General features: G+C 43.6%; 1 protein-coding gene across 2 annotated transcripts in view; it reads left to right on the top strand.

Moving 5' to 3' along the window:
• The window catches only part of TIAM2 (TIAM Rac1 associated GEF 2), a 171,824-nt gene that overhangs the window by 61,183 nt on the left and 88,138 nt on the right, over positions 1-22,503 (top strand). The window contains exons 7-9 of one of the 2 annotated variants that reach the window (XM_033234976.1): positions 14,138-14,323; positions 15,007-15,153; positions 18,684-18,755. In XM_033234976.1, the coding sequence (XP_033090867.1) occupies positions 14,138-14,323; positions 15,007-15,153; positions 18,684-18,755 (405 nt within the window). The remainder of the gene's footprint in view (positions 1-14,137; positions 14,324-15,006; positions 15,154-18,683; positions 18,756-22,503) is intronic. The other variant, XM_033234971.1, reaches the window with a different exon arrangement.

Genomic DNA, 22,503 nt, shown 5'->3' with positions numbered 1-22,503 from the left:
AGGATTGGTCACAGAAGTCCTCAGGCATCTGGGAATAGCTTCCTCTGGTGTCAAGGCTGGAACATTGAGGCTGAAGTGTTCAGTCGAGGAGATGGCAAGCCTGACTCCGGGTCCCTTTCTGAGTGGCAGTGTCTCATCCTCATGAGTCTGTGTCTCAGCAGAGCAGGTCGAGCTGCCTGAGGGCTTCTCTTTTTATAGTCTCTGTACGGGGATCCATCTGTGTCTGGTTATCTTGAAGGTTGATGCGCCCTAGCATGTGATGCCGTCCCAAATTGGAATATCCCCACACAGTTGGTCTAAACAGATTTGGGCATTCTGGGCATTTTGTCAGACATCTGCACTCACACACTAACTATGATAACATATTCACGCTACACCCATAAATCGCACTCCAAACAATGACCTAATCGCTGCCCCTTTTAAAAAGGCCCCACTTCCTAATACCATCACCTAAAGCATTGGGATTTCAATGTATGTATTTTTTTTGGAGGGACACATTCAGCCCATAGTGGTCCTGTAAGCAAGGCTCAGATGGTAAGATGTATTTTGTACTCTGCATTCAAGGGGGGAATACAAGTTTTTAAGCTGAGGACAAAGCATGATGATGACATAGTGTCTTTGGAAGATTAATCAGGCAGCAGTTTGGAGGACAGAGTGGGGCAAAAGGTGTCAAGCAGTGGAGTGGCACTGTGCTGGCTACGTAGATACAAGGGCTTGATCCCAAGTGACACAAGTTCAACAGTTTACATGGAAAATGTATAACAGGGTGTATCATTTTCTGTAATTCTATAGAATCTTTTTTTTTCTTTTTCTTTCTTTCTTTTTTTTTGTTTGAGACAGAGTTTTGCTCTTGTTGCCCAGGCTGGATTGCAATGGTATGATCTCGGCTCACCACAACCTCCGTCTCCTGGGTTCAAGCGATTCCCATGCCTCAGCCTCCCGAGTAGCTGGGATTACAGGCACCCACCACCATGCCTAGCCCGATTTTGTATTTTTAGTAGAGACGGGGTTTCACCATGTTGGTCAGGCTGGTCTCGAACTCCTGACCTTAGGTGATCCACCTGCCTCAGCCTCCCAAAGTGCTGGGATTACAGACGTGAGCCACCACGCCCAGCCTCAATTTTATAGAATCTTTTTTTTTTTTTTTTTTTTTGAGGCAGAGTCTCGCTCTGTTGCCCAGGCTGGAGTGCAGTGGCCAGATCTCAGCTCACTGCAAGCTCCACCTCCCAGGTTCACGCCATTCTCCTGCCTCAGCCTCCCGAGTAGCTGGGACTACAGGCGCCCGCCACCACGCCCGGCTAATTTTTTAATATTTTTAGTAGAGACGGGGTTTCACCGTGTTAGCCAGGATGGTCTCGATCTCCTGACCTTGTGATCCACCCACCTCGGCCTCCCAAAGTGCTGGGATTACAGGCTTGAGCCACCGCGCCCGGCCCGATTTTATAGAATCTTAAAGACAGTAACTTACGCCCCTGAGTGGAACTGTTGCTCAACCAGGATATGCCATTTAAACTCCAAAAGTACAAAACAGTTTTAACGAGGAAGCCAAAACTGCCAAGAAGAATGCAGGAGGTGGAAGGCTTTGGGATCCGACAAGAACACAGCTGCTGACATTGCTGAGGGAGAGCTGCCCCCGTGAGCCCAGCTTGCATCCTCTCAGGCCCTGCCTGCCCCTCTTAAGGGGCCTCACCCTGCTCACAGCTAGGGGGCGTTCAGCTCTCCTGAGGCAGTGCAGCTGTGCCTCCTGGCTCTCTGTGGCTCTCTGCGTGGAATGTAGGGTGGGAGGCCATGTGGAGGTGATGGGACAGATCAAAGAGCCTGAAGGAGACACGGTTATCCCAGAGTTTTCTTTGTACCATGTCTCACCCATGGTGCTGATTTTCCGGGATCCAGCAGCCACAGCCAGTCTACCCTGAGATGAGACTTGTGGATTCGAGTGTCTCAGAGTGTTCAGAGCACCCCAGTCAAAAATCTCATCCTGACCGTAATTGTAGTCCTGTCGAAGGGATGCCCAGCTTAGAGTTTTCAGGTCTTTGCATAGGTCAGATGTTTAGGACTAAGGAGAGAAAAGGGACATTTGACAACACTGAGAGGCTCCTGGCCTGTTGTGTGTGTGGTGGTGGGGGGGTGGGGGTTTCTTTGTGGCCACAAGGAGTCTAAGCAAACATTTTTTTTTAAATTTAAATTTTCATTAACTGTAATTGTATTCCCTTGTCCATAGTTTGTAAATGTTTAATTGATGACATCATAGTTGGTGCTATTCTCTGATTAAGAGGGGAGGTTACTTTAACATAAACCCTTACATAAATCCAGGGGTCTGGATGGTCAGGTGGCCTGAAGAGAAGCTGTTTTAAAGAGTGAGGGTAATTATCACCTGTGGCCCATTATCCATTCTTTGACAGAATCATCACTTTAGTTATTTTAAGTGCACTATTCTAACGCTACTAATTTTTGGTTCTCCCCTACCCATAGCCCAGGCCCTAACCCCTTCCTGTGTCCTCCCCACACCCCTTTCTCCCCTACAGCCTTCTCCCAACCCCTGCCGTACATGCACACCCCTTCTCATGTTATTCTTGTGAGTTTCTGGTAACAGACAATTGGGATTGATCTTAGAAATTCTTGGCCAGGCGTGGTGACTCATGCCTGTAATCCCAGTACTTTGGGAGGCTGAGGCCGGTGGTTCACTTGAGGCCAGGAGCTCAAGATCAGGTGGGGCAATAAGCAAGACACTATTTCTGAAAAAAGAAAAAAAAAAAAAAAAGAAATTCTACCTGAAAGTATTCTCACTGTATTGCACTCTTTGAGGTTATGATTTAGTCACATGTTCCTGAAGGGCTTTGCAGCATGTAGCCTGAGTTATGTTTGCTGTGCCCATTGTCCTTGCATCCTTTGTCAGCAGGTTGTGAAGACAGCTGTTTGCTCTTTTTTTTTTTTTTTTGACAGAGTCTGGCTCTGTCACCCAGGCTGGAGTGTAGTGGCGCAGTCTCGGCTCACTGCAACCTCCGCCTGCTGGGTTCAAGTGATTCTCCTGCCTCAACCTCCCGAGTAACTGGGACTACAGGCACCCACCACCACGCCCAGCTAATTTTTGTATTTTTAGTAGAGATGGGGTTTCACCGTGTTGACCAGGCTGTTCTTGAACTCCTGACCTCAGGTGATCTGCCCGCCTTGGCCTCCCAAAGTGATGGGATTACAGGCGTGAAGCCACCGTGCCCAGCCAAGAGCTGCTTACTTTTTACCTTCAGACACAAAGACTGGGAAACATTAAGCAGGAACAACTACTTGCTTAAAATTGCTTTTATGAGATATTTGACAAAAACATGTAATGTGAAGCTACAAAGGCAAAGGTATTTACAGATCAAGACCAATCAGGACAGGGTCTCCAAAATATTCCCTAAGCGTTTAGCTTTCTCTAAACTTCCTTTTAAAAATGTCTGTAGGCCGGGCGCGGTGGCTCAAGCCTGTAATCCTAGCACTTTGGGAGGCCGAGACGGGCGGATCACAAGGTCAGGAGATCGAGACCATCCTGGCGAACACGGTGAAACCCCGTCTCTACTAAAAAATACAAAAAACTAGCCGGGCGAGGTGGCGGGCGCCTGTAGTCCCAGCCACTCGGGAGGCTGAGGCAGGAGAATGGTGTGAACCCGGGAGGCGGAGCTTGCAGTGAGCTGAGATCCGGCCACTGCACTCCAGCCTGGGCGACAGAGCGAGACTCCGTCCCCACCCCCCCAAAAAAAATGTCTGTAAAAGAGCAGTGCTTTATCCACTTAGCATTTTAAAACCTCAATAAATATACATTTATTTATGGAGCTTCCTCCCTAGCGATTTTCCCTGAGAACCTCAGATGTAGTCATTTCTAGCCAAAAAATAGAATGTACAATGTAGATGACATCATGCAAGAGAAATTCTCTGGAACAGGTTTTCTTTGAAGTACGTGGGTGGAGAAGATCCTTTTTGAAATAAAAAGGCACCTATCACAGTTAATGTACTAGCTGAGCTGCGTACTGTCAGTGGTCACATGCTCTGGCCGTGTCCTGGGCCTCTTGGGTGTTTCTGGGGCAGGATGATGCAGCTTTCATTTGAGCATGTCCAATGTGGACCAGATCACACCGCCATCCACATGCCAGATCGCCTTTGAAGTTCCCAGGGAGGAAGAGTTGTAAATTAAGTCCAGTTAGTACTTTATTTTCCTTTCCGCTTATTATTTCAAACAAGTAAATAAGGACAAAACCTCACCACCCTTAGGCAGTCTTGGCATTCTCCCAGATGGCGTCCCCCATCCTGCCTCATTCTGTGCGATTTCCAGGGGAGCCAGGCCTGCTTCTGTGGTTAATTAGGCTGGAGAGGGAGGAGGTGATTGGACTACCAGGGGGTACTGTGGAGGAGGAAGCGCTTGCTGGTAGGGTTGAGACTGCTCTGGGTTTTGTGAAACGTGGGCTTCAGTTTAAATATTTACTTAAATACAGTTTTAAAATCGTAAAGAGGATGGATTGCGTTTAGACAACTGGAAACTGGTGAGAACAATGAGAACAAAACTTTGAGGAAAATACGAGGATACTAGGGTGTATTTCTGGATGTGTGCAGGGGGAAGCAGTTTGAGGAACAAACCACTGGAGAGTAGCATATTTGTGAGGGGATTTGAGGGAGATAAAGCCAGATTGTGGAGGTGGTGGGTGAAGATGTGAACTTTATTCAGTAGGCAACAGGGAGATGGTGAAAGTGTTACTTTTTATTTTTTATATTTTTATTTTTTAAGGCAGAGTTTTGCTCTGTTGCCCAGGCTAGAGTGCAGTGGCATGGTCCTGGCTCACTGCAACCTCTGCCTCCTGGGTTCAAGTGATTCTCGTCCCTCAGCCTCCCGGGCAGCTGCGATCACAGGCATGTGCCACTACGTCCTGCTAATTTTTGTATTTTAGTAGAGATGGGGTTTCACCATGTTAGCCATGCTGGTCTCCAACTCCTGACCTCAAGTGATCTGCCTGTCTCAGACTCCCAAAGTGCTGGGATTACAGGCATGAGCCAACGTGCACGGCTGGAAGTGTTTTTATTTTCTATTTTTTTTGAGACGGAGTCTTTCTCTTTTGTCTCCCAGGCTGGAGTACAGTAGTGTGATCTTGGCTCACTGCAGCCTGTGCCTCCTGGGTTCCAGCAATTCTCCTGCCTTAGCCTCCTGGGTAGCTGGGATTATAGGCGTACACCACCACGGCCGGCTAATTTTTGTATTTTTACTAGAGATGGGGTTTTGCCATGTTGGCCAGGCTGGTCTCAAACTCCTGACCTCAGGCAATCTGCCCGCCTTGGCCTCCCAAAGTGTTGGGATTATAGGCATGAGCCACTGCGGCCTGCCTGTAAGTGTTTTTGACAGGAGAATAAGAATGTTTGGTTTAGTTCGGTGAGCGTTTGTTCAGTGCATACTCTGGGTCAGGCAAATGTGCACAGATTGGAGACTCAAAGAAGCCACTGTCTCTGCCCTCAGGGTGCTCTCAGTCTAGCAGGTGACAGACGGTTGAGCGTACAATTTCAACATAACGCAGTGATTCAGTGCACATGGCATTCTAGTGCTGTGGAGGACAGAAACGGGAAGTGTAGCCTCACGTGCAGTCATCATTCCAGTGCTGTGGAAGACAGAAACGGGAAATGTAGCCTCATGTGCAGTCATGGAAGACCCTGGAGGAGGGATGCCGAGTTGCTTCTTAAAAAACGAGGAGTTTACCGTAAGGAGAATGGAGAGGGGGCTTCCAGGCCAAGGCACAGTGGGAGCAAAGGCAGTGTGGTTATAGGTGGTGAGAGGTAGTCAGGGGAAGTAGGACTGTTTGTCACTCTCTCCTCCCAGTACCACTGCAGAAGCCTCCAGTTTCACCCTTCGTCCGATGCATCTTCCGTACAACAGCCAGACTGGGTTGCATCTGAAAAGCACATCTGGGTCAGGCACAGTGGCTCATGCTTGTAATTCCAGCACTTTGGGAGACTGAGGTGGGCGGACACTTGAGGTCAGGAGTTTGAGACCAGCCTGGCCAATGTGGTGAAACCCCATTTCTACTGAAAATACAAAAATAATTAGCCAGGTGTCATGGCACACGCCTGTAACCCCAGCTACTTGGGAGACTGAGGCAGGAGAATCGCTTGAACCCAGGAAGCAGAGGTTTCCGTGAGCTGAGACCACACCATTGCACTCCAGCCTGAGCCACAGAGTGATATGTCTTAAAATAAATAAATAAAATAAAAGTAAAACAATAAAAAGCACATGTGATCCTGTGATTGCCAGATAAAGTCCCTGATAACCTCTCCCCACCTTGACCTTTACCTGCAACTCCCTGAGCCCACCCTTCTGCTCCTTTCTTCAGGTTTTTCCTCAGGCAGCGAGGACTCCCGTGCTGTGCACAAATGTGTCCTGCTCCCCTCTGCCCTCTTCATCTGGCTCACCCCTTCTCAACTGTCATGAAGGGTTCAGGGGTCGCTTCCTCCGGGGCACTGTCCTTGATCGCCCTCTCGCCCACTCCATCAGGGAACCCCACTCCCCTCCCACAGTTCTCCATGTCTGTGCCACTGCTCTCATCTGTGGCTTTGTCATGATTTCTTCGTGTGTAAGGTTGTTCCTGCTATAAAATACGTGCTCCTGGAGGAACTGTGACTTTTTTTTTCTCTGAACCCTTGATGCTTTGCTTGAGTTAGTGAATGTGTGGACGCACCTCTGTCTCGTCTGTCCAAGGATCTGTCTTCTTTACTTCAGGAAACAGAGTTCTTCTCTGAGTCAGCCCCCACCCCACTCCCCAGTGTTCTAGGCCTTCACCCTCAGCTAACAGAACCCCTCCTTTTGCCCTGCTCTGTTCTCATGCTTCCCCTCCCTGTTTTATTAGAGCCTCTGCCTTAGGCCACTATCATATGTGATTTCACAGTAACTCAACAAGGTAAAGATGTAGATATAGCACCCATTTGATGGACAAGTAAATAGACCCTTAGGAGAATTGTATTTCTTTTCTTTTTCTTCTTCTTTTTTTTATAATTAAATTTTTTAAAAAAAAATAGACAGAAGGTCTCTCTACATTGCCCAGGTTGGTCTCGAACTCCTGGGCTCAAGCGATCCTCCCATCTCAGCCTCTCAAAGTCCTGGGATTACAGGAGTGAGCCATTGCGCCCAGATGAGAAGTACATTTTCTGTATAAGTACCGCGCACTAACTGATTGTGCCACTGCAGTGGCAAGAAGTGCATTTGCTCATGTCACACAGCTAGTCAGTGGCAGAACTGGGATTTGGACACAAATCTGTGCTCCTAATTCATAGGCGCTACTGTTCCATAAGACTTGGGTAAATCAGATGATGCTTTGCTTGCTAACTAAACCAGGTGATGAATTGTTTTGTATGGAATAGAATCCTAGATTTACTTGTTTTTATAATGTGGATTTTCCAGGTTGATTTGATGGGAATTACATTGATTATAATACTGAGTGAATTTTTGGTATGGGAATTATATCTCAAAGGAAAATAGAACAAAACCAAATCTCTCAACTTTAGCTGTTGTTCTAACTACTGCTAAACTTGAGTGTAATCTATGTCACTAGCTGGTTCTTCTGTGAAGATGGGTTTTAGTATTTGGAAAGCATAGAATGGGAGATTTTTAGCTTCTTACACCAAGAAATAAACATGAATTATTTTACAGGACAAACCTAGTAATAGGCAAATGACTACTGAGATTAAATGACTAAATGGCAGAAAATATTTTTCTAGGACTGCTGGGTGTGGCAGGAATGTACTTGTCATCTTTTTTAAAAAAAAAACATTATTCATTTGTTATTTTTAGCATTAGGCTTCATCCGTCTCCCTCCCACTTTACTACAGGAGACCATAACCTTTCTGAGTTCATTAAATCAATAAAGCTGTGTTAGCAGTAAAGAGGAAAATTTTTCATTGAATTTGTGCCAGTGTTTAAAACGGGAGTGTTCCCCTGTAATTTTATTAGTAACTTCCTTTCACAATGAAAGATAAAGAAAACCTCCTTAGAGTGAGTTTTTTTCAGTCTTCTCATTTTCATTTTTATGTTTTGAGCATGGGCATTGAAAGAAACAAAAGCTTCATCTCTATCGAAGTTACGTTTTTTACTTTTTTTTTTGACAGGGTCTTACTCTGTTGCCCAGGCTGGAGTATGCAGTGGCCCTGTCTCGGCTCACTGCAGCCTCGACCTCCTGGGCTCAAGCTATCCTCCCACCTCTGCCTCCCACATAGATGGGGCTATAGGCGTGTGCCAACCACACCTGGCTGAGTTTTGTATTTTTTATAGAGATGGGGTTTCACCATGTTGACCAGGCTGGAAGTGGTTTTTTTTTAAATTTTTGTATCATATCTTGATGTTTATCTTTAAAAAATAAAGAAAAATCTAGAAACTTATCAGTATTTAAAGAAACTTATCAGTATTTAAACATCTAGAAACTTATCAGAATTTAGGAAAAGGGGGTGGGGTGTCTTGGATTAAAAAGAACTGATGTTTTTGATGTTAGAAAAAAATATCTCCGGAAACATCTTGATAAATGTGGTCAGGTCATACATTACTATTTTGGTGATTATTATCATTGAACTGTACTGAATCTCTAAACTAACATACATAATAGCTAAAAGATTATCTTTTATTTCTTCCTTTACCCTTTAAAATATGTATCTTTGTCTTTCTTTTATGTCACCTTCCGAGGAATTGTTATAAAATGTTTTTCTTTCAAGTTAACATTACTTTAAATTTGGGCTGGCTTTGAATGTCAAGGCTGGTAGGATATTGAAATGATGTAAAGTGTTCAATATGAATAGGGCGACTAAATGAGAGTGTGGTAGTCTTATCTCTTTGTCTGTAGAATACCTAGGGGTATATGGGCAGAAATAAAGTTGACAGGTAAAAATGTAAATGAAAGTTGCTGAGGTCACGGTTAGGATAGTGCACAGGTATCTGCCTATGAATCAGAAGACCTGGAATCAGGGGCCCCTTCATAGCTACTTGAGAGTGTCCCTGTGCCCCACATGTTGTTCACATCAGAATCAGCTTTGGGTCTGCTAGTCTGGTAGGGCGAACTTTTTATGTGACTCTGGTCAAATCGCTTCTCTTCTAGACTTAAGTTTCACCTGCTGAGAAATGAAGGTATGGTAATATCAACTCCTTTGCAATTTCATTGCAAATGTTAACAGCCTTTCTAAATACTATAAGGTCTGTTGTGAGCCTATGGGTCCAGCACTTGTACCTCTTCCTTCCTTCTAAGGAACCCAAGCATCTGACTCTGGGGCCTCACCATACTTTTACTTGAATACTCCTTCAAGTTCCTCTCTACAACTTTGGTGAGTCTGTGGGAAGAAAAGTCAAATATTTCATATTGATTCTTATTTAACCACAAATCTTCATTTAAGCTCTGTGACTGATTCTTTCTATAAAGAACCATGACCTTAAAAATAAGATGACTATGATCTTTCAATATGGAATAGATATGTGAGTAAAGATGACTCACTCTGCCACAGAGATCTATAGGGATGAAGGCTGTGTAAGTCAGGGGTCTCCAGAGAAACAGAACCAGTAGGATGTGTGTATACATGAAGAGGTGTGTGTATGTGTTTGTGCAGGGAGAGAAAGAGAGAGATTTATTTTAAGAAATAGGCTCGGCCGGGCACGGTGGCTCAAGCCTGTAATCCCAGCACTTTGGGAGGCCGAGACGGGTGGATCACGAGGTCAGGAGATCGAGACCATCCTGGCTAACACGGTGAAACCCCATCTCTACTAAAAAAATACAAAAAAACTAGCCAGGCGAGGTGGTGGGCGCCTGTAGTCCCAGCTACTTGGGAGGCTGAGGCAGGACAATGGCCTAAACCCGAGAGGTGGAGGTTGCAGTGAGCTGAGATCCGGCCACTGCACTCCAGCCTGGGTGACAGAGCGAGACTCCATCTCAAAAAAAAAAAAAAAAGAAAGAAAGAAATAGGCTCATGCATTTATGGAGAAGGGCAAGTCCCAAGGTCTGCAGGGTAAATCAGTAAGCTGGAGACCTGGGAGAGCCAATGGTGTATAGTTCCAGTCTGAGTTGAAGGCGTGAGAATGAAGAGAGCTGACGTTGTAGTTCTGGGCTGAAGACTGGCAGACTCAAGATTGAGGAAGAGCCCATGTTTCGTTCAAGACTGAAGCCAAGGGGGAAAAAAGCCAGTGTCCCAGTTTGAAGGCTGTCAGTGGGGAGGAGTTCTCTGTTACTTGAGGGGGTGTCAGCCTTTTTGTTCTCTTCAGGTGGTCAACAGATTGGATGAGGCCCACCCACATTAGGGAAGGCAATCCACATTACTCAGTCTACCCACTTAAATGTTAATCTCCCCCAAAACATCCTCAGAGACACACCCAGAATAATGTTTGACTAAATATCTGGGTACCCCATGGCCCAATCAAGTTGGTATGTAATGTTAACCATTACACAGGTGGATCGCTTTGAGCTCAGGAGTTTGAGACCAGGCTGGGCAACATGGCAAAACCCGGTCTCTACAAAAAGATGCAAAATTAGCCAGACGTGGTGGCATGCACTTGTGGTCTTGAGAGGCTGAGTTGGGAAGATCAATTGAGCACGGGAAGCAGAGGTTGCAGTGAGCCGACAGTGCCACTGCACCCGCAGCCGGGGTATCAGAGTGAGACCCTGTCTCACAACAAAAACAAAAACAAACAAACAAAAAAACGCTCCAGTCAGGATAAGGATAAGAAGATAAGGAACATTGCTGAAATAGAGAAGTCATAAGGTTACCTTTCCTTTGCTTTTTCTACTAAATTAAATTTTAAATGAACTCTACAGTGTACAGTTTATTGAGATACTGGTTGTCTTGAAACTTAATAAGGTATAATCAAAACAACAAATGTCTTGATTTTTATAAGGTCTCCTTTGGGCTATTGGGGTGTTGCAGCCCTGTTGACTTTCCAACAAACCTAAGCATCTGGGTCTGTGTTCTTCCTCTGAATTCACCTGTATTTTGTCCCAAGCTTTGGGTGGAGAGGTCTATGAGTGCTGAAGATTATTTAAGTGTTTCTGACAAAACTTTATGATTCTCCGTGTATGGTTTGGGACGGAACTGTCTTTACCTCTCAGTGCTGCTTTGATGTGTAGTCACATAAATACATTAAATAGTGCTTTCAAAAATACTTTTAAAACTACAGGACTCAGTGCAAATACAAGAGATTGTCTTCTTCCCCAATCTATGGTGCTTGGCATAGACCTGGATTTTAGTTTATTTTATTTTGTCTTTTTTTTTTTTTTTTCTGAGATGGAGTCTCACTCTGTTGCCCAGGCTGGAGTGCAGTGGTGTGGCCTCGGCTCACTGCAGCCTCTGCCTCCTGGGTTCAAGTGATTCTCTTGCCTCAACCTCCTGAGTAGCTGGTATTACAGGCATGTGCCACCACACATGGCTAATTTTTTTTTTTTTTTTTTGTATTTTTAGTAGAGATGGGGTTTTACCATGTTGGTCAGTCTGGTCTTGAACTCCTGAACTCAAATGATCTGCCTGCCTCAGCCTCCCAAAGTTCTGGGATTACAGGTGTGAGCCACCGCTCCTGGCCTTTTTTGTCTTTTTAATCCATCATGGATGGCATGGACATCTTTACCTTCTGGTATCCAAGGACTCGTTCATTTTCTTTTTCTTTCCTTTTTTTCTTTTTAGAGATAGTCTCACTCTGTCACCCAGGCTGGAATGCAATGGCATGATGTCAGTTTTCTTAATCCTCCATCTCTTGGGCTCAAGTGATCCTCCTACCTCAGCCTCTCGAGTAGCTGGGACTACAGGCATGCACCACCATGCCTGGCTAATTTCTGTATATTTTGTAGAGACAGGATTTTGCCATGTTGCCCAGGCTGGTCTCAAACTCCTGGGCTCAAGCAATCTGCCTGCCTTGGCCTCTCCAAGTGCTGGGATTACAGGTGTGAGCCACCGTGCCTGGCCACTCATTCGTTTTCTTTCCTCTTGTATCTTCACCCTCCATACAACCTTCAGAAAATATCTGATAAAGTGTTTTACACTGAGGCGTAAATGAGTGTGATAAACTTTAATGCATTATTCAATCTACGAATGTCTACATATTATTAGAAGACAAAGGAATCCATCTATAATTGTGGATTTTCAGGAATCATCTGGAGAGAAGATGTTTGAGAAACAGAACTGAGATTATAGTTTTTACTGAACCTTAAGTAAGGTGTCAGTTTGTACCCATCCGTCACTCTGGAATCTGGAATTCTCTAATATGGCAGGACCAGGAAGAGACTTGCAGTTTCAGTTTGAACTGTCTTGTTAGTCTAGAACAGGAGTCATTAGTAAGGCCGCGCACCAGAATCCCAGGCGGTGCTTATGAAATGTAAACTTTCCTAGACCTCAGACCTAATGGATAGAATCTTCAGGTGTAGGACCTGGGCATCTGCATTTTTAAAAGCCAACAGGTCATTCTGTCCATTCAAGGCTGATACCAGTAGGCCACCACGTTGCTAATGTGGGTATACAGGATCTTAAGTGAGGTTAAATTCTTTATGGATGTTGACATTGTTTCAGTGCACCTTGGAACATCACTGTTTTGCTGACAAATGATGATGATCAAGAAATTCTTTGTTTAGATCTTGTGACTGTTTTTCTTTCATGCAGAAAAGTTGTGCAGTGACCAACCTAAGAAGTAGATACAGAGAACTTGGAGAAGGTCTGGGAAATGCCCAGAATTTGTAATACTTTTCTATGGGGAGAGATTGGAGGGGGCAGAGTGTCCAGTGTTGGAAATCCTTCAAAGTATCATTTATCCAGAATGAAGGATTCACCTAGAAAGCTTAGTGTGAAACTAAGGTCCATTTTGGTGCTCAGCAACATGGCAGAACTAAAGCTGCAACTGTTGCACCTGAAATGATCTCACTCTTCACACTGAATCCTTTATTGCAAGCACTGACTTACAGACCTTCTCTTGAGTGTTGAGATTGCTCTTAAGACCTTTTGAATCACAGCTTTCTGTTCTTTTCGTTCTTCTGCTGAGTCCCTGTGTTGGCAAGTCACAAGAGCCTCTCTTCACCTATTATTTAATAATTTATCTTTGCATGAAGGTAATACTTGTAGGTAATGCATTTTGACATCCTTGGGAGAAAGGAGAGTGGCTCCCAGAGTTTGGCTGCATTTCTTTACTAAATCATGACTTAAGTTTTGAAGAAGTTCATAGGAACTTCTGTGGTGTAAACAGCTGCATATACTTTAGTTTTATTTAGATGTACAGATGGTGGTTATTCTCCAAGATACTTAGGAGTGTTCTAAGTAAAAGTTCTATTTGCCTTTATCCCTGAAGTCCATTTGCTTCTTACTGCTTTGAGTCATTTACTCAGAATGAACAGAAACATAAAGTCACTACTTTCATTTATCTGGCATCTGTTTGTGTGCAGTTCACTTAATCCAGTTTAGGATCAGGGACTGTAGATGTGAAGGGAAATGAAGCAAAGTGAAAAAGCGGACTTGCAAATTGCATCCTGTTTTCAGTCAGGATGATTAGAGTGTTGGCATTCTCCAAACATCATGCCTTTTTGGCATGTCGCTGTATTGGGACCACTGGCTTTTTGTTTTTGTTTGGCTATCCTGATGAAGTGCCAGATGATCCAGTGCATTTTTTTTGTTTTTTTTCTTTGAGACAGAGTCTTGCTTGGTCGCTCAGACTGGAGTGCAGTGGCATGATCTTGGCTCACTGTTACCTCCGCCTCCTATGTTCAATCGATTCTCCTGCTCAGCCTCCAGAGTAGCTGAGATTACAGGTGTCTGCCACCACACCTGGCTAATTTTTGTGTGCATATATATATATATATATATATACATGCACACACACACACATATATACACACACACACACATATATATATTTTGTTTGTTTGTTTTTTAGTAGAGATGGGGTTTCACTATGTTGGTCAGGCTGGTCTTGAATGCGTGACCTTCACTGATCTGCCCTCCTCACCTCCCAAAGGACCCAATGCATTTGGATGGGAGGGATTGAGATGGGGTCAGCAGGAAAGGCTAATTTAAACCATGCAGACCAGCTGAAACTAATTTTTTCTTTAAGTTTGTGAAAGGGATCACGTTTTCATTTTAACCCATGAAAACTTTTAATTTTTATTTAAATCACCTCTGTTTTTGCTTTAAGATCCAGCAATGGGAGCAGAATCTTGAGAAATTTCACATGGATCTGTTCAGGATGCGCTGCTATCTGGCCAGCCTACAAGGTGGAGAGTTACCGAACCCCAAGAGTCTCCTTGCAGCCGCCAGCCGCCCCTCCAAGCTGGCCCTCGGCAGACTGGGCATCTTGTCTGTTTCCTCTTTCCATGCTCTGGTAAGTTCCTAAGGAAGGCTGTTTCTGCAGCATTCGGGGAGGGCTGCAGATGCTCCCCCTTTCTTCGGCTTGTTGCCATCAGCGCTTGTGAGACTTGACCAAACAACGGACTCCTAGAGGCCAGGTCACCCAGAGGCCACGGGCCTGGGGATGAAGGAGACCAGACATCGTGCTGTAGAGCCCCCAGTTTCTCTACTGCTTATTCTACAGTCCAGCAGCTAGTGGACAGTTACTGCATGTTCATCTCTGTCTGCCTTGCTGTGTGTTCCACCTCATACCATCAGGAAAGTGGGATCCTGGAGAAGGGACAACAGTGGGGTGAAGATTAAAGGGTGGATTAAAGGTTGTTTTCTCTGTCCTGCAGAGCACCCCGTCGGCTTTTTTGAAGTCACTTCTATTTTGGTGGCTTCTGTGTGTTGTGTTGACTCAGCCTAGGGGTCTGTAGTGGTTTTGCTGACACTGCTGCCCACCATGGAGAGACCTGAATGTCATGACTTGTGTTATCCAGATGATAGCTGTCTATGTGGTGGATGCTTTCCTGGCATTTCAGGCATGCAGTAGCTTTTGGCGATGGTCAGAATGCATTTATAGCAAGCAGAGCTCACTTCCTTAGGGCAACAGTTAATTTTTTCTGCCACTCAAATACTAAGCCTTTAGATTTTTTAAACTGTGTTTTACATTAGGTATGTTCTAGAGATGACTCTGCTCTCCGGAAAAGGACACTGTCACTGACCCAGCGAGGGAGAAACAAGAAGGGAATATTTTCTTCGTTAAAAGGGCTGGACACACTGGCCAGAAAAGGGAAGGAAAAGAGAACTTCTATAACTCAGGTGAGCTCTTCAGCATGGGAACAGCATACTAGAGTGAAATTCCTGAAACCCCTAATTTTCCGCCTGCTATAAATCATCAATGTTCATTCTCTGTTAAGAATGAAATCAGGCCAGGTGGGGTGACGCATGCCGTAATTCTAGCACATTGGGAGGACAAGGCAGGAGGATCAGCTAAGCCCAGGAGTTCAAGAGCAGCCTGGGCAACAGAGTGAGACCCCATCTCTACAAATAGCCGAGTGTGGTGGTGTGCGCCTATAGTCCCAGCTACTCTGAAGGCTGAATTGGGAAGATCGCTTGAGCCTGGGAGGTCAAGGCTGCAGTGAGCCATGATTTTGCCACTGCGCTCCAGCCTGAGTGACAGAGCGAGACCCTGTCTCAAATGGCGTAAACCCAGGAGGCGGAGCTTGCAGTGAGCTGAGATCCGGCCACTGCACTCCAGCCTGGGCGACAGAGCAAGACTCCGTCTCAATTAAAAAAAAAAAAAAAAAAAAGAAAGAAAATAAAAGTTGATTCAAAGGAATCATTTCTTAGCATGCTCTTTTTTTTTTTTTTGCCCAACGAAAGTGCACAAGTTGCCGTATCTATCCTGGCACTCCCGAAGAGGTAGTCATACTGCATGCAGCGCTTAAGAACAGAAAAAATAAGAATAATCAGAAAATAATCCACACTTTTCCTTCCCTCTAGTACTAATATTTATTTTCTCATAGATTTTATATTAAAATAAATGGAAAATTAATCAGAGGAGTGGCAGCTCAATTCCGTTGCTAGTGCTGTGGATTTTGCTCACTAAATCCTTAGAACATGGCCTTGGTGTTTTGTCATCCCATTTTAGAGATGAGGAGACTGACACTTGAAGAGGTTAGTTACATCACTTACCTTACCCTGTTCACCAGCACCAAAGGGCATAGCCGGGACTAGTTTCTGCGTAAGTCCATGGTCTTTAAACACTGGAAGATTGCTGGTGCTTATTTTTCCCTTGGGGAGGGGTGGCTCTTGTAACGTTTATCTTTTTCTTTCTTTTTCTTTTTTTTTTTTTTTTTTGAGATGGAGTCTTGCTCTGTCACCCACCCTGGAGTGTAGTGGTGCGATCTTGGCTCACTGCAACCTCTGCCTCCTGGGTTCAAGTGATTCTCCTGCCTCAGCCTCCTGAGTAGCTGGGACTACAGGTGCACACCACCACGCCTGGCTAATTTTTGTATTTTTAGTAGAGACAGGGTTTCACCTGTTGGCCAGGCTGGTCATGAACTCCTGACCTCAGGTGATCCACCCATCTGGGCCTCCCAGAGTGCTGATTACAGGCGTGAGCCACCGTGCCTGGCCTCTTCTAACATTTTTATTAAGGAAAAGTAGCCTAAGCACATGTTGGTGAAATGTGGCCCAAGTTTTGTAAATTGTTTTCAGAACATTTTGAATATGTGTATTTCATGGTGCACCTGTATTTCATGATGCAGGTGCATGATAATGGATTTTATCTTGCTGATTGATATGTTTTAGGCTTACTATGTTTCAAAGCTGTTGAAAAAATAAGTTATATGATGACCTGATCATTTAGGTGAATAGGGAAAAGGTTTGTAATTAAATCTGAAGAAGTTTTTGCTTTTATTTTCAATGAGCTGCTGTTTTTCTGATTATGTTTTCAATATCATTGGAAAGAGAGTCACATTTTATTGGATCTTTGTTTTCTAATTTGTGTATGGCTATTTATTTGATAATGCTTTTGTGAATTAGGTAAGTAAAAGGGCCAGTATCAATTCCTTGACCTGTTTAAAACCTTGAAACAATAAAGTTAGAGGTGGTGGGGAGTGGGCTGGTTCATTAACAGCAGAATCACAGGAAACTTCTTTTATGTGGCCACCATTTTTGTATACTGATATACAAAAATAATATCAGATTTTAAAATTGTGGTTCTACTTGTAATTAATTTTTTTTTTTCTTTTTTGAGGCAGAGTCTCTGTCACCCAGGCTGGAGTGTAGTGGTGTAATCTTGACTCACTGCAACCTCCATATCCCAGGTTCAAGCAATTCTTGTACCTCAGCCTCCCGAGTAGCTGGGACTACAGTCTTGAGCCACCACACTCAGCCAATTTTTATATTTTTAGTAGAGTCAGGGTTTCACCATGTTGGTCAGGCTGGTCTCAAACTTCTGGCCTCATGTGATCCACCTGCCTCTACCTCTCAAAGTGCTGGGATTATAGGTGTGAGCCACCATGACCAGCCTGTAATTTAATTTAATTGTAAAGAGTAATCTTTTTTGTTGGTTGTAATGGAAATGTATTTCCTCATTATTGACTGTAGTCAATTGCAAACCCTTTGCTAATAGTGGGCCTATGCTTTCTTTATTTTAAAAAAATCATTTTTGTAGAAATGGGAGTGGGGGCGGTCTCCCTATGTTGCCCAGGCTAGTCTCAAACTTCTGGCCTCAATCTGTCTTCCCATCTCAACCTCCCAGAGTGCTGGGATTATAGGCCTGAGCCATAACACCGAGCCCTTATGCTTTGTGAACTGACCTTCTTTGATGGTTAACTAATGTCCTTAAGGTATTTTAATCAAGACAGTATATTCTATATAATTAAATAATAACTTGATAAATAACTTGCTTACTTTTCTTAGATGTAGACATTCTGCTAATTAGATATGAGCCTAATATGGTTTTTACCCAGCATGTGTTGTAATTTGTTCTCAACATAGATTTTTTGATAAACGAAAGCATTTGGTTGAACATTTTTTGTTTTAAAAAGATATGAAACTAATTACAGTGTCGGTATTTATATAACTGAATGAAGTTGATTTAGTAGGTATTTCTAAATATTTATATTGTTTTTAATGTTAATTATGCCACTACAAAATTTAGAAGGTGAAATTTGGAAAAAGCAATTGTTTTTAGTTCTTCTACCCAAACAAACCACTTTTAACATTTAGCTGTATTTTCTTCCAAATTTATTCTGTGCACATTAAAAAAAGTAGGTATGAGCTTGATTTTGGTGGTTCTGTTTCATACCTTCAGAAACATGTACTCTTTGGTTAAAAGTGATATCAAGAATGAATTTATTTATTTATTTATTTATTCGAGACAGTCTCGTGCTGTTGCCCAGGCTAGAGTGCAGTGGCATGATCTCAGCTCACTGCAACCTCTGCCTCCCGGGTTCAAGCAATTCTCTGCCTCAGCCTCCTGAGTAGCTGGGACCACAGGTGGGTGCCACCAGGCCCGGCTAATTTTTGTGTTTTTAATGGGGATGGCATTTCACTATTTTGGCCAGGTTGGTCTTGAACTCCTGACCTCAGGTGATCTGCCCACCTCAGCCTCCCAAAGTGCTGGGATTGCAGGCTGACTTAAATGATAGATGACATAAAAAGTAAAATGTAACTATGTGGGAAATTAAAACTTTAAGCATATTAGAATAATAGTACAAATTGTGATATGAAGCTCTTCTAAAATGTTATAGAACTTTAGTTTTTAAATAATGAGAAAGGGTAGCTGGCAAATGAACATTACAGGGCCATTTCATTAGTCTTTTCATCCCGTCTGTCAGATATTTGATTTAAGTGGCAGCCATGGATTTTCTGGAACTCAGCTACCTCAAAACTCCAATAACTCCAGTGAGGTAAACTTTGCTGTAGATGGCCGCCATCTTGTTTTACATGGATGACACAAATGCTAACTTAAGTGAGGAATGCTGGTTCAGAATCTTTACATGAACTCCTTGAAAATAGATTTATAATTAAAATGGTCCCAGTAGGTATTCTCTAAAGAGATGGTCTTAAATGCCAAGCATTTTGGAGGTATCTGACCTCACAATAACTCCATTTTAAAATCAGCAACATGACTAGACTGAAGTCATAATAGCATCTTTCATTTATACATCTCTATTCCTCAGCAGTACTTATCTTCATTTGAGAGTTCAGTGAATACAAAATTGCATTTTCCTTTCAGGGTTGTCAGGGATCTTCACACAGATAGTACATTCTCTGCTGTGTCTCTCCAGGCACTGTCAAGTGGGGCTTGAGTAGTGTCTCCTCATCCCCAAAATTGTTTCTGACCAAACAAATCCTCAGAATGATTTCTGAATGAAATACTAGAGTATGAAATCCTGAATGTACCTATGCCTCTTCCTAGTGCCTTTTTCAAACCAACAACATCCCCATGAAGCTGTGTTAGTTCTCTAATTTCTCCTCCACCAAATAATTTTTTTTTTTTTTTGAGATGGAGTCTCGCTCTGTTGCCCAGGCTGGAGTGCAGTGGTGTGATCTTGGCTCACTGCAACCTCCAGCTTCCAGATTGAAGCAGTTCTCCTGCCTCAGCCTCCCAAGTAGCTGGGATTACAGGTGCCTGCCACCATGCCTGGCTAATTTTTTTATTTTTAGTAGGGATGGGGTTTCACTATGTTGGGCAGGCTGGTCTTGAATTCTGGACATCGCGATCCACCTACCTCAGTCTCCCAAAGTGCTGAGATTACAGGCATGAGCCACCGTGCCCGGCCAGTTCTTACTCTGCACTTACATCTCTTACTGTTAGCCATTCTGTCAAGTGCATATGTCATGGCTCCCAGGAAAGCTTGTAATTGATATAGTTTATATATGCCCTATGATTATCTGTATATTCTCAATCTATAGTACACTGCTAAGGATATAGTACTTGCTTAATAAGTTTGATGATTAATTATTTCTACTGTAGTCATTTAATGGCTGAGAATGACTGATTTGTAATAAAGGGCCATAATTTTAGGATCATATCTCTTCCAGCACTGTGTAACAATGTAAAATTCTTACTTTGAAAGTTAAGAGGCCTGGCAGGGTGGCTCGTGCCTGTAATCCCAGAATTTTGGGAGGCCGAGTCAGGTGGATCGTTTGAGACTGGCCTGGGCAACCTGGACAGTGAAACCCTGTCTCTATCAAAAATGCAAAAACTTAGCCAAGTGTAGTGGCGTGCTCCTGGGAGGCTGAGGTGGGAGGATCGCTTGAGCCTAGGAGGCAGAGGTTGCAGTGAGCCAAGATTGTGCCACTGCACTCCGACCTGGGTGACAGAGTAAGACCCTGTCCCCGAAAAAAGAAAGTTATGAAACTATAGCATCAGTACACTTCCTACTAACAGAGTGTATGTTGGACTTTGAAAATAAATTTTGCTCATATAGCCACTTACAGTGAGAATTAAGCTTAGTGCTTAAGTTGGGCTCAAATAAACAGGTCCCATGAATGCTCTAAGGAGTGAGAAGAAACTATGATTTCTGCATTTGTTTTTTTAAGCATGTGTATCTAAACAGTTACTCCTATTTATTTTAGCTAAGCATTACTTGTGATATAGGGATACTGAAGAAATTCCTTTCATTTATAGGACTATTTTAATGCAGCCTCTATAATTTCTGTGCTATAGTACCCAGATAACTAGATTCAGATTGAATGGCAGATAGAACTAAGGGTGTAATTTTTTTTTTTTTTTTTAGTATCTCTGGGACTTACAATTCTGCCTGAGCTGGCTAAATAATTAATATTTCATCTTGCTACTTTTCATCTGCTAATCGTTCTTGTAGAATACTTGTAACCTGCACAAACCATTTTTATACAATAAGTAAATTATGCTCATTTCTTTTTTTTTTTTTTTTTGAGACGGAGTCTGGCTCTGTCGCCCAGGCTGGAGTGCGATGGCTGGATCTCAGCTCACTGCAAGCTCCGCCTCCTAAGTTCACGCCATTCTCCTGCCTCCGCCTCCCAAGTAGCTGGGACTACAGGCGCCCGCCTCGTCGCCCGGCTAGTTTTTTGTAATCTTTAGTAGAGACGGGGTTTCACCGTATTAGCCAGGATCGTCTCGATCTCCTGACCTTGTGATCCGCCCGTCTCGGCCTCCCAAAGTGCTGGGATTACAGGCTTGAGCCACCGCACCCGGCCAATTATGCTCATTTCTATAACACAGAAAGGCTGTTGTGAGGGAGGGGCCATGTGCATTTTAACTATTTCACTCTAATTGATGCATCATATAACAGTGCAACAGTGGGTCACCCTAATTCAAAATCTGTTAAGGCTGGAATAAAGCCAGTCTTTCTTGAGCATTTTTTTAGAGGACACTTTGTCTAGCCAAAAACGAAAGCTTTTCATGGCGAACGTCTGGATGAGTAATAGTGAGTCTTATATGGCCTTTGAAGGGAGGTGTTTGTCATGGAGATTGTGACAACAAAAGTCCCCAGTAAGACTCAGATGGCAGCAACCCCGGAAGCTTCATTGCAGAAATGTGACAGCCCCTGGGCCTTGGCCCCTTCTCCTGGAAAATTGGTTTGGGCTGTCCCAACTTTCTGTGGCAGTGAGTGAATGCAGTATTGTCATGTTAGTCATGAGCTGCAAACCGGAAAAAAAAAAAAAAAAAAAAACCAACAACTAAAAAACCCCGAAACCAAAACAAAACCCCTAATATTGGTTTCTTAAATGGAAAATATGAATGAAACAGCTTACTCCACAGTATGGTAATCTGTTTAGACAGGATATTAATACGCAACCCTATACAACCCTATATATACGTATACATATATGCATACAGCTCGCGAGCTAGCTAGATCCATCGTTGTTTTTCTTTCATATCAACCAATGTTTGGGCATCAGTCCAGGAAGGAAATACACACTTTCTCTTCTATGACATTTTACTGTTGTTAAGAAAACTGGGAGCATGCAACTCCCTTTTGTATTTTCCCCTCATCTCCCTTGCAAATAGACTTTCCTTTTGTCAGCCACTGTGGCGGTGTGGGCCCATTTGTGACAGCCAGATTGTGATTTTGCTACTCACTTCTCTTCAGTGATCCAAGTAGTAATTACGAGCCATTTGATCCAAAAGCATCTGCTGTGAGAACACATGGAGTTTCAATTTTTTCTCCTTGCTGCATACTGAGCATAAGTAATTTGACATGTGGTTTCAGGACCCTTGATGTAATAATAATAATAATAAATACTTCTGTGGAATGCCCTCCAAGGATAGCTAAAGTGATTTGCAGACATTCACTAGTCAGTCTGGAGTGGCTGTGGCTGCAGCCCAGTGATGTTCCGGTGTCATGATGGCCAACTGGAGCTGACTGCAAGGTGATCTGAGCAGCAATGGCCACTACAGTGCCCCAGGGCTTTGGAACAAAGGATGATTCTCAGGAAATTCTTTATAGTGGTCATCGCTGAAATACAGTAGTTATGCCCAGTACTACTGTATAAAGGACCTGATCCAGGCTCAACGTACAAAACATCTTTACAATTTCTGTCTTTCAAGTGCAATTCCTCCCGTCAGTCTCCTAACTACCCCACGAGGCTGTTGTTTTTAACCTCTTTTGAAGGTGAAGAAACAGAAGTGCAGAGGCACTAGATAACAGCCCCTAACAAGGCTGA

Source organism: Trachypithecus francoisi, unplaced genomic scaffold (genome assembly GCF_009764315.1).
Source record: "Trachypithecus francoisi isolate TF-2019V2 unplaced genomic scaffold, Tfra_2.0 Lachesis_group15, whole genome shotgun sequence".
NCBI classification, from domain to species: Eukaryota; Metazoa; Chordata; class Mammalia; order Primates; family Cercopithecidae; genus Trachypithecus; species Trachypithecus francoisi.
This window is presented reverse-complemented; position numbering and strand designations above follow the sequence as displayed.